Genomic DNA, 13481 nt, shown 5'->3' with positions numbered 1-13481 from the left:
GCCAGAAAGTTTTAAATTTCACCCTTTTTATTATACACGGTGGCTGTTGCCGAGGGGTTGCGTGCGCAATAAATATATGAAGATAACTCAAATTATGACTGTCTTGACAGAGGCCACAGGAGCATCGCCTTCACTAATAAATTATATTCGTTTTTTTTCTTTCCTTTACCGCATGTTTTGGTGGACCGATAATATCGGAGTTGATGTTAGCTTAGCGGCTTGGTTCGTTTTGAAGCACTCTTCTTTTGTATTAGTTTCAAAAGGTTCACGAATACTGCAAGTAGAAATTACTACTAAATCCCATTCTTATATTAATTCCTATTTAAATTGTTAATCCGACCATCACGAACACTGTGGTGTTACAAGCGAATAATGAGGATACCGTGGATAGAGAAGGTTAGGAATGAAGAGGTCTTAGAAAGAATTGGAGAACAGAGGATTCTATGGAAGTTAATAAGAAATAGGCGAGATAGGTTGGTAGGACACCTTCTTAGGCATGAAGGTCTAGTCAGAGACATATCAGAGGCAAAAACAGGAGTTAGGAGGGGTAGAGGTAGACCTAGATTAGATTACTGTTCGCAAATAGTTAAGGATGTGGGTTGTTCTAGTTTAAGGGAAATGTGAAGGTTAGCTCACGATACGAAAGAGTGGAGGTGCGTGTCCATCCAGTCTTAGGACTGACGACCTTATGACGATAATGATGGATTAAGTTTATAACTAGGCAAGACTATGAGCTAAGCAAAAATACTAAAAGTAAGGCAAAATAAGTCATCATTGTAAAATTTGCAATAAAGGACTATTGCACACTGTTTTATACTTTAATAAATGAATATTGAACATATTTATGAGAATCAACAGGTTCGAAATCCTAATTCACATAGTATGGGTATTTAATCATAATGATAGCTACGGTTTAATAAGTCGGCATCCTTAATTAAAGTATTAGTGGTAAAGGACCCCGCTAGTATCTTACTGAAAATGACCCTCTGTCAAACTTTTTGAAACTTTTAATCTATATTAATGTGAAAATTAATTTTAATTTTTTCCCACTATAAACTACCTCGCCGGGAATCGAACCCGAGGTTGTGATAATAGCAAGAAATTTTCCCTCATTAACTTGAGGTATTTTATAGTGGGAAATAATTAAAATGAATTTTCACATTAATATTTGATATCGTCCTCTATTAAATGTCAAACAGGTTCACTTTTAATATTTACTTCGAGAACTACCAGAATCCAAAGTTTCATATTCCGTAAGGATTTAGCGAGGTCCTTTTTGTAGATGGCGTTTACGAGCTGTCTGTGATTATTTACTACTTTTATGGTATCTTATATACAGTTATTAAGGTCTCGGTAACTTAGTGTTATTTACTTTTGCGAACAATAAATTTATGAAGGAAAAGTTCCGTGAGAACCTTGACTATATTCGAGAAGGAAATTGAGAGTGTTGTTCGTTTTTCAGAAACAGTGTTCAAAATGTCGGAAGTGGTAGCGTTTATGCATATGATCACATGCATCATTTTTATTTTCAATTACGTTCAATTTTGAATGAAAAATGCATATCTTGAAGTGAACGTTCGCGTGACAAAAATTAGTTTCCATTCCATTGATTTCACCTAATAGCTCATTTTTCGCAAAACGTTGGCGTTATACGCAATTATATAAATTGTGACTGACCATTATGAAGAAACAGTTTACTCTTTTATCTCCAAATAAAGGGTTGGGCAAGATATATTTGAAAGAATTTGCTTTATTGGTAGAAATGAATATTTGAATTGATCTTTCCTGACAAAATAACAGAGGCGCTTATTTATAATTTTTATCTTAAGAAAAGTTTGCATTAACTACATTAGAATTATATGATTAATTCTCACTTACCTTACATGCTCAATTTATTAATTACGAATAATTAGAAAAAGTTCGGCAAAACCAATTGTTTTCCTGTATAAAACTGATAATATTGTTCTAAGTATCGCTCGTGAGTATCGATTAGAATAGAACTATTTGGTGTATAATTTTTTTGTGACTGGGTTATGTTGATGGTATACAACTGGTTGTTCTATCAATAAAACTGGTCTAAAATTATACGACATTATCAAAAGCACCGAGAATCGTTGCTCGCATAGGTACGTGGTAAAGTAATTCTCGACGGAATTATGCTGAAATCATAAAAGGGATGTATTTCGCAAAAGTTTTAATTGTGATTTTCGATAGAGATCCCACATAACCTGATTCCTTATCCATTTCTGACATTGTCCAGAAGATGAACCTTTTCTCTTACCTCTGAAATATATGTAAATACATATGTTTTTCACCATTTTTTAAATCCGGCATCCATAACAATCTGTGTGGTGTCCTGGGACACCCGGTAAATCGAAGTTGCCTTAATAAAAATTGGCTTCATCTTTCATTCATTTGCTGTTTTCTTCTAACGTTAGATTTTTTTCGTCGTCCGTTCTTTATCTTTTAATTTCTTCTTCCTCTTGCGCTCCTGTTATCACCGTCGTCATCATCATCATCATGGTCGTCGTCTTCCGACTAAGAATTAAATTACTTCGGGAGGGCATAATTTATCCTGCACCTATTAATAATTTTTGATCGATAATGAAGTCATTACACTGCCGACGGACGATTCCGTCCGAATGAGATGGCTGATTATTTAAATAAATCTAGTGCCAGAAGAACATGACGCATGTGTGTTTGTACACGCATCTAATCTTGAGTATCTGGAAGGAATATTACACATGTATATATATGTATGTATAAAAGCATTGATCAGAATCAATATCGATCTTTTCTTATATTTTATTTCTACCTAGAAATTTGTCCTAATTTGTTGCCGATTTATTTGAGATATTCCTTACCATTTACGAACAACAATAATAACCTGCATCGTCAACTGGGAAAGTACGATAATGTGCACTGAATATGGATGAAGAAAACTACCAGCTATTCGTTAAAGCTGATATTTTCTCCTAAAAAATTTAAATGTTTCTTTACAATTCAGTTCTTGAGTAATTGAAAGCATTGAAAACTGCTAAATAATTGTGTAGAGATTATACATAAAATGTTTCAAGCCATATTTATGTAGTTTTAATATTTTTTATTTATGAGAATATTCCTGAAATTTTGCTCCTTGGTTTGTAGCATTCAGTGTCAGAATTATTTCATAGTTGTAGCATGCGAGATAGACAAGAATTTAAAATTACCCCAATTATATTGAGAATCCTAGAAATTTAGAATGTAGCAGGAACCAGGGGGCTCTCAAGGCTCATCTAAAATATCCCCATGCAGCATAATACAATTTGAACACATCCTATAATGTTGTTAAATAATTTGACCATCCGGAATTTCTTAATTATGTTCATGTAGATTTAAATTAATTATGTATAAACAGCTTGAATTTAAATTCTTGATAGAGTGGTTAGTTTTTATCGGTAAGATTCCCTGAATACCTAAAAACCTGCTAATTTTTTCGAAAAATAAAAAAAAAATTATTGCGTCTTCCTATTCATAAAATAAACAGTTGTGTCTCATTATCATCACATGTCTTTAATCACGTTATAGTTGAGATTATTTGTATAATATCTGTCGCGTTACAGTAGGTAATTAAAAAAAAAATTGAAATCAATGTGATTGATCGTATGATAAAAGTAAAATTTCATTAGGTGGGTTGTTATACGTAATAGTATAGTTACTATAAACTTAAGGACAAGATACTCAACACCGAACAGTTTAATAACAATCGCTTGTCGTTACGTTGTCCAATAGACGTCAAAATGACAGCGTCGGCCGCGATAGAGACGACGACGTCGTTGACCAACGGAACGAGCGATAGTGACGTTATAAAATCTATTAACGGTGCGCGGGACAAATTACCTGAATGTCTCATGTAATTCGTTAATAAAAACGCCGTGACTCGTCCGTTTGGCCGGCGATGTTATCGCGCGCCCGCTAATTTATACACCCATTCTTCTTTGTTTAGTTTTATGTTTGTCCACAGGGGGCCGACGAGGATGACGGCGCTTCGGTCACTTCGGTAAGTACTTACCCTTCGTTCCCTTCCTTCACGACCAACGCTTGTTTGTTTGTTTGCTTGTCGATTTTTAGACCAAATTGAATAGAATTCATTTTCGTGTTGTCATTTTGTCGGAACTGTTTCACGATTAATATTGCATCAGATGAGGCATATGAACTACAGAGACTATAATATACAAAACAAAAAACATCGCTTCTATAAAGTAGGGTCGTCATATAAAATAATTCGAAGTGGTCTGTATTCTGTCGAAACTGCCAGACGCGGATCGCGATTTCGATCGTTTTGGATCTCATCAGCGCGTCGCAGGCAGCTCCGGCAGAATACAGACCACTTGGAATTATTTTATTCGATAAAGGTAACGTGCCTTTCACGTTGAGGTTAGCTACGCCGGGATTCGTTTCAGCAAGTAGGTATCCATATATTTAAATGGACCTTGTTGGAGCATACGTAATCCTAAAATGTAGCATCGTACTACAGATGGCGTTTTCCGCGCCATTTGTAGTATTTTCTAGGGTCGTCATATTTGTTCAAATCGGAATCTACTAAATTTTGCAGAAAAATCAGAAAAATAAATATTACTAACATAATCACTAACCAGACCCCCGTTTCTGTATCATAAAAAATAAACAAAGTAAATAGGAAGGGCGGCAAATTTAGTCTTCGCTCCGGGTGGCAGATATATACGCTACGCCACTGTTATAGGGCATATAAACTGCATTTACTGAGGGAGAACTACAGGGAGGCTACAATATGCAAAACAAGAAACATCACTTCTATAAATTGATATATCGACTTAAAGCTTTTAGAATATTTACAATATTAATAACACGACGAGAAGAAAATTAAACAAAAAGTATTAATGTTTCATTATTTTGGAAATTTTTAAAAATTTCTTAAAATTTTTTAGTCGAACATATTAAATTAATCTATTTTCATTCAAGACCATAAATAAGAAGATATTCTCTTTTGAGCCGCCGGCCACCCTAAGGTACATATCCTTTTCTTGGCGATTTAGTTATTATTCTGTAAGAGGCATCTTGTTGTATTTATTTTCTTCGGTATTCATAAACGATGTAATATGTAGTTTAGATATGAAGGAGAAAAAACAGTATGGATGGTTCAAGTTTCACTTGATCACTAATACTACCCCTCATTTAGCTCGTCGAAGTAGCACATTATGTAGCCTGTAATTGTTGCAGTAAATGTTCTCTGATAGATAATAATCTTCCAGTAAAGTTTTATATTAGCGTATAAAAGACGTTTATTATTTTTTTATTAAACGTCGCTATTCCGATAATTTTAAACGAAAATACAAACATTAAAACAAATGGCAGTTATGCAAAAGCTGATCTAGGCATTAGTGTCTTCAAACGATAAGACTAAAAGCCTTTTAATTTATGGTTTCGCCAGTTTTAGAGTTCAGGTAGATTTTGCTTTCGATTTAACTGATTTTTAAGTGCATTCCTTGACATTGTTTTGAAATTCGAATTTTAAGAAGATGAATTTTTGTGTGCTCTTAATACAAAATCTTTTATAAATTAATGTCATTAATGAACATTAGTTATAATTCTGCAAAAATCGTATAAACGTTAGTCTTACAATCTTAGTTTTTATGACACCCAGGAAAAAAAGAAACGGATGTTTATATTTTTGTTTTTATTGTCCGTTTTTGCCTCAGACAATTTACGGTGACATTTTAAAAGGTATTTTATTTGTTAGTGGGAAGAGGTCCTTGACAGTTAGGACATTCCCTTATTTTGAAGCTTTTAAGGTCCCTTTAGTTTTATGCCTCATCGGTTTGCTCTCCGGCCCGTCTCCTTTGTCTCACTCTTGCACGGCAATTAGACCCGTTGCTTTAGTGTCTTTTCATTGAATTCGACTTGCTGAATTTAATTGACGAAATGCGTCTTCCTAATCGTAAATGTCACCCGGACGAACGGTACCCGCCAACAGTAACGACGAAATGGCACCCGGCATCGGTAGGATGTACGGGGTCGTAAAACCATCTGAATTATGTCCTTTGCAGTTAGATCAGAAGAAGTGCACGGAATGGCTTGTAACTGCAGCGAAGGGCGACTACCAGGACTTGGCCAAGCTGGCGACGGACGAACCGCGCCTCGTTAAATTAAGGGTAAGTCTTCAGCAAAACTCTTTTGTTTGTACCATTTACATATTATGTACCTACTTGTTATTATTTAAAACCCATCAATATGATAACCGCGTTGACCCTCTACGAAATTTACTATGAAGAGCTAGGAATGTTTTTTGAGGAGGGTCGAAAAGCAAATAAGGGTTGCATGAAAAATGAGAATCATAAATGATATTATAAAGAGGTGGCTTCTATACAGGGTATTTATTAAACATATGCCAAAACAAAAACAAAAGGTTTTATTTCCAGGATTATTCTAAGAATATTTTGTACTTTGATGATTTTTTCTCGCAAAGATACAGGGCGATGAATGTTTTTAGACAAAACCAATTTTGATATTTTTAAAATTATTAATGCAATCGAAAAAAATGCAGCGTACAGCACTGGGTGTTCGATTGCAAAAAGTGCTTTCGTATTTCATCTTTTAACAACAATTCCGATTACTAAAAAATTAAGAGAAATACAATGTCTTGTATTTACCACCAGCGCATTTTAATGTAATTGTGTATGATTTTTATGTATAGAGCCATCTGAAGGCATACGTTTGTAGTACTCCACTGTTTTAAACTAAAACTAAAAAGGATGTAATGTTTTTTACATGTTAGTTGTACTCTTGGGTCCAAACATCGCGGGGAATTGGAGTTATGTTAAAAACTTATCAATACCTATTATGAAATTTTGTATACACATCGTCAGGGATCCAGAAAAAAACCTACGGTAATTTCTATCTAGAAAAGAAATACTATTCTCGAGGGATGTAAAAATATGGTCGTTAATGATCTTTGACGTATATCTAGGACATCAACGCGGTGAAACTCTAGTTCACTATAAAATTACCATGACGTTACGCATAATGATTTTAGTTGGGCTCTTGATACATTTCATTTACATTATGTACTTATACTAGTGACCCGACCCAGCTTCGCACGGGTGCAATGCTGATACTAAATAAGTATATTTTTGTTTTGTTTATATTATTATCGAGAAGGGGAAATCTTCGAAAGATACCCTCTGAACATACTAAATATACTACAGAATGTCTTTATATACAACATTCACAGTTTTTTTGTCATTAGACAATATAAACCGGCCTCCCGGCTGGTATCGCCGCAACCGCTATGTCCCTGCATTTTAATTTTGTAATATCTTGCAAAATATTCATTTAAAGTACATGTTGTACAGGGCCATATTGATCTATATTAAATGCATAATGTATTTAAGGTACTTAATTGGGTAATAATTAATGCTGTATTGCCTACAATTGCCTTCGTAAATAAGTCATTATTTCTCATAAAAAGAAAAGGATAAAAATGGTTATTGTGGGTTATCCCTAAGAGATAGACATATTAAGACCCTTTTAAGATGTACAATATTGTAGTACATTATTTTGATCAATCTCGTAGGGTTCAACCAGCGTTTGCAATGTAAGCGCAAAAAATGTGTTTATTTACGACATCACATTAGAAACCTCTAAAATTATCAGTGTTTCCCTACTACTTATATTATGCATGTATTATACATATAAACCTTCCTCTTGAATCACTCTATCTTAAAAAAAAAAACCGCATCAAAGTCCGTTACGTAGTTTTAAAGATTTAAGCATACATAGGGACAGACAGCGGGAAAGCGACTTTGTTTTATACTATGTAGTGATAAGGAGTACCTACTAATTCTTATACGCGACTTTTGGTTGTTATATAAACAAGTTTGACAACTCACTCTTAAATGTTAGCAAGCTGTATTCGGACAGGACATTTAATAATCTATTCAATTTTTTAACCGATAAAATGTTTACTTGGTTATGTTTAATATATGCCGTCTATCGTTTCCAAAATCTTAATTGTAACATTCCGTTGGTTTGTAACGAGGTGGTTTTTTTCACTGTTTTTTAACATACGGCAGGTGCAACTTACTTATTTTTAATTAGTATAGTCTATGTGGTTGGTATGTGTGCACGGTAGTCGAAAGGCTAATTTTGTTAATTAATTCATAAAACAGACGTGCACAAAAAGAAACAGTCCGAAGGTCTTAATAGACCGCGGCGTTTACCTACCTTTAACTTTTTATAATGGCGTACTAAATTAGTTTAATTTTGTTCTGTCAATTAGGGAGGTAAAAAGATAATATAACGTGGAAACGGACTGATAAAAATCAGCGCCCGTTTGTGAAATATGCCCCTTTCAAACAACATACTTGTGTACTTTATGTTATTTTTAAAGTACTTATGTACTTGTATTACATTGTAATTAAAAGAGTGTTTTTTAAAATTTTCTTCTGTCTTCGTGACTAAAATTAGTTTTCGTATTGGCTGTGAGCAAAATTGCGCCTCCTCCCTATACTCAACGACAATTATTGTCAACTGTATTCGAAGACATTATTGAAATAAATTTATATTTGTTATTGACTTTTTCGAAATACTCCATCCAACGTTATATGCTGCTAAATTTTTCAACTTATTAAAAGTTAGATGTTCGCGTGAGTGTGTTCTTATTCCTTCTTTTATTTAAGTACAGTATCTCTACCTTCTTTTTCGTCGTCGTTTTCAGATTCAGATTCTTGTTCTTCAAATTTTCCTTCGTTATTCCCCCAGTTTACATAGTCATCATTAGATGATGAAGGTGTTCTCGCCGCAACACAACTTTATTTCCTGATATTGACAATTTCAAATGTTTTAATTTCTCCTTCAACTCACCGAGTTTCATAGCTTTAACGTTGGTCTTATTAATTTAAAAATTAGATTGGTGATTTACCTATTTCTATTCACTTTTAAAATAAGTTTAAGTTTATTTCATGATTCATGATACAAAATTGGTTCATACTCAGCATTGCTCTTACTGACTACGGATTGAATCTTTTGTTAAATTTTACGAACGGAACTCTCTGTGCTATCCGTAAACGCCTTCTTAAAGACAACTAGCTCACACCCAAAAACAGACCTATTGTTTTAAGGGTTTTAATGATATCCATCTCGGCGCTATACACCTCGTTCTCGTCTCCTTGTGTTCACTCATCCCGTCGGCTCAGGTAGGTACTAAGATTTTCAATTGATACGTTCCCGGAGACTGTACGAAGGCTTGGCTGGTTCAACCGACGCGTACCGTATAGCAGGCGACGATCGGTAAGATTGGACAAATCGTCTGTTTTCTGTCTTTTTGTCTAGACTGAAGTCTCAAATAATCTGCCATGAGACGTCGCAATAGGCGCCGAACTGAAACCGATACTGTTTTCTGAAATGCAAACCTCCACCAAAAAGACTGATATTAATCGGCAATGGTCTTTACATTTCCACTCTCTCCTTTTCTGTATAATTTTTAGAATTTGATACATTAACGCTTCAGTTCACAAAGTATGTATCAAAAGTTAGATTATTAAAATTGTCTGGAATATTGCTTGGCAATACTAAAATAGAATCCAATTGAATTAGCAAAAGGATCGTGAATTTTGATATTATGGAAGTATTTTGCATAACTGAAATGGTTGTAAAAATTGTTTAAATTAACAAATAACGTTGATAGAATAATTTAAGTTTGAGACTATCTTATGCGTATTGTTAGTAAATCAAATGACTCGAGTTTTTAGTCATATTCATTTTTGTTACTTTGGAAACAGTATATGTAGATAACTCACGATCAATTAACTTTTTACGAGTATTTAAACAAAGAGACAAATTACTGATTCAAAAAATTATGAACGAATACATGGCATCATGCGTAAGAAGGATCTGATGAATAAATGACTGTGAGTATTGAAATTGATAATACCCAACAAAATTTTCATTCGTGATTAATATACTCCCAATCGTACATCACTAATCAGTCAAACGGGTAGGCACTATGCCTAAATTATGCAAAATGTTCATCAATGCGAACAGAATTGTAAATGAGTTACTGTTCAATGTTTTCCTGTCTAAACTATTCCTCACCCCATGCCTGATGACTCATTGTGAAACTTCTATACCAAGTAAATATACCAAAAAGAAACTCGCCCAGATTACCACCAAATTTGATCACTGTGGACACGTGTTTCGCCATTTCTAATGTGGGCATTATCAACGCGAACAGCCTCAACACGAACAGTCTCCCTTTAATGAAGCCAACTTTACAAGTGGGCGAAACACTTGTCCGCAGTGATCTAATGTAGTGGTATATAATTTGGGTGAGTCTCTTTTTAACTTATTTGTTCTTTTACCACAGTCTCCATTTTCTACTATTTATACTGTATAATTACTCCAGCATGTCACAATCAAGCGAATTTATATGTTTGATTTATTTGGCATATAATCACTTGTAAATTTATACTTTGCATATACTTGCATCTCCGTGATCTTGAATTCGATTCGCGACTCTAGATTTCTTGACTTGACTATCATTGATAATAATTTATGAATACTACTTACTTTTTCTACAGTTTTTCAATTAGTAGCTTAGTAGAGTATAGAGTAGAATCTCAGGTACCTATGTGAGCGTCTACCCTTTTTTCATGAGTCCGACTGCTACTAAGGGACTTTTATTTTCCACTCTAAACATTCTGAAGTATCATATAAGCCAAGGGTCGACACGTAATTTTAGGTTGGGTCCAGATGTTTTTGAAAATTTTTATCGAGGTCCAGAAAAACACATTCATTTCTGCAAATAATAATGACGGGTGGCACTCACAGATCAAACATACTTCGTTAGCTACAGAAAAATGTTTCTTCAATAATTTATTTGAGAATTTTTCTTTTAAAAAATTTTGATCGCCTTGCATTGTGCACACAAAACTCTGAATCGCTAGTCAAGAAATGCATAAATCCTCACGAAGAGGGTAGAAACATACATGTTTGAGTTTCTAATGTGCATCACCCATTAGCAAAACAATATTTAAAGTGATGAAGAAGTGTGAAAATTCGGTCTCCTACCGACCAGCAAGCACTGGTGGTGTCATGTCCAACGCACCGCGATTATTACTTTGTAATCAATGTTTTTACTGTACCTACTTCTTTCGCAACTCAATTATCTGTAATTTTATATTAATTGATTTGGTTCAGAGCGTATCTGAAGCTTACCAACTGAACCAACCAATCCACCCGCAATTACATTCGATTTATTGTTTTATTATGTTGTCTTTTGATAAATTGAGTCTCACGATTGTATTTAGTTGGCTTTGCTTACGTTGTTAGTCTTTTTATCGTGAGTATTAAGCAGATAAAGCAACAAAGCAACACAAGGCAATGACTAGTCGACGGTGGCGCGGTGCTGTGGCGGTGCGGGCGGCGTGACGTGAAATCCCACTGCGCTTTCGACACTACACAGACTATAGCACACACGCCCATAGGCTTTACCTCCGCGGACAAAAAGCTCGTTAAAGCAAACGGGCTTAATGAATTGCACACAGGGGCCAAATAAAATAAATTAAAACTTTTTACCAACGATAGGCGGCAACGTCGTCGTCGGCGGCACTGTTCAGTTGAGTCGCCCACTTAAACATACACGCAATTGTACGAGGATCATCCGGGAAATACAATCACTGCGTGAAAGCTCAGCTAGAAAGTAAACAATTACGTCATTGTAGTGACTTGATTATAATGAAATTTTCTACACACAAGTCATATCATAAGGTCGTCAGTCCTAAGACTGGTTGGACATGCACCTCCACTCCTTCCTATCCTGTGCTAATCTTCGCATTTCCCTAAAACTAGAACATCCCACATCCGTAACTATTTGTAAACAGTAATCTAATCTAGATCTACCTGTACTCCTCTTTACTTCTGTTTCTGCCTCTAATATGTCTCTGACTAGACCTTCGTGCATGAGAAGGTGTCCTACCAACATATTTCGCTTATTTTTTATTGACTTCCGTAGAGTCTTCCGTTCTTCTATTCGTTCTAATACTTCTTCATTTCTAACCTTCGAACGCTTATTACTCTTCCCTTTCCTCCTCGCCCACCGTTTATGTTTCTCACCCGTACAGCGCCGCGCTCCAAACATACACCTTTAACAATCTTCTTCTTAAGGGCGACTCGACCCTACTACTCCCTCCGTTCTGACGCTTAAGAGTATTTTTTTTTCGAGGTAGTTTTCTATCAAATCTCATTTTATTCTCTTCTTTTCTTTTCCTAGGTACCTAATCCTGTTGCAAAAATTTCTAATTGTTCCTCGTAGAGCGAGCCGCGCCGATACGCAATACTCTCGCCAGCTACATTCGATGTTGCTACCTGCCCACTACCTACTAACCCTTTGCCGAAACCGTAATTAAGGCCGTACTTTATCCGCAGTAATTGAAATCTATTAAATACAAGACGGGGCGGTCAACTACCGGTAATTAATATCGAAATCCTTATTCGTTCGTGACGTATTTAAAGTCACATGGAGTTGATTGTTAATTGTTAGTTAACTGTAAATGTGAGGGTAGATAAGTTTTATTACATAAATGGATCAATATTGATTAAATTTACTTATGTATAAATAGTAAAAGACTTTTGTAATCTGAGAATTCATGTAGTAGGACAGAGTGAGCTATTTTTTGTTCGTCTCCCCCTTCTTCCTATAGTTCAGTCTTTTTCGTGGCAGAAAAACTTGATAAAATGACATGTATACTACAATTAAGATTAAAATTAAAGGTGGGGTTGAGTAACTGGAAAAAAGAGTACTAAATGTTTAAACCATGAGATTTATTTGTATCGCTGTCCAGTCGTTTGTAAATTACATCGTCTAAAGTCATTGAATTTCCTTATTAGTTACAGTAAAAGCTCTTTTTTCGCGGGGTATACGTTCCATAAATATTCCGCGAATACAGAATACCATGGGTATGAAATGGTAATTAGTATGGAATCATAAGGGATACATTCTGAGGTTCCAAAATAAAACCAATATGTATCAAAATAAAATCAATTTATTGAGAAATTCGCAATTAAAATTAATCGTTGTAATCAGCTTTAGGCAAGAGTTTAAAACATTTTGTTTTTTTTTCCTTGTTTTGAATTTTGAAATTAGTCCGCTCAGTTACATCTTTTATAAAAGTCACCTCGGCACGAGCCAATAATACTCAAAAGATGATGATAGGTTGAAAAATAACACCGAATCAACCAAATTAAGGGGATTCAGTAGTACACGCGCCGTAGAGTAAAAACATGCTTATTGGTTCTAGATATCATTCTAGTTCTAGTTTAATATTTGAAACAGAGGTTTGAAATTTTGTAGTAAGATAGATAAAGCTTTGTTCTAAAGCTTGTCGAAGACCATTTTTAAATTTTTTAATTTCTATTGAAAATACGTGTCCTACAAGAAGCATTAACTTTAAGCACATGTAAAAGCT

At 34.7% G+C, this 13481-nt stretch overlaps 1 protein-coding gene across 1 annotated transcript in view; it reads left to right on the top strand.

The window, feature by feature from the left end:
• Positions 1-13481, top strand: part of LOC108742442 (espin-like) — a 90024-nt gene that overhangs the window by 16440 nt on the left and 60103 nt on the right. The window contains exons 3-4 of the mRNA XM_018477657.2: positions 4004-4039; positions 6066-6170. Of these exons, the coding sequence (XP_018333159.1) occupies positions 4004-4039; positions 6066-6170 (141 nt within the window). The remainder of the gene's footprint in view (positions 1-4003; positions 4040-6065; positions 6171-13481) is intronic.

This window comes from Agrilus planipennis, unplaced genomic scaffold (assembly GCF_000699045.2).
Source record: "Agrilus planipennis isolate EAB-ADULT unplaced genomic scaffold, Apla_2.0 scaffold307, whole genome shotgun sequence".
NCBI classification, from domain to species: Eukaryota; Metazoa; Arthropoda; class Insecta; order Coleoptera; family Buprestidae; genus Agrilus; species Agrilus planipennis.
This window is presented reverse-complemented; position numbering and strand designations above follow the sequence as displayed.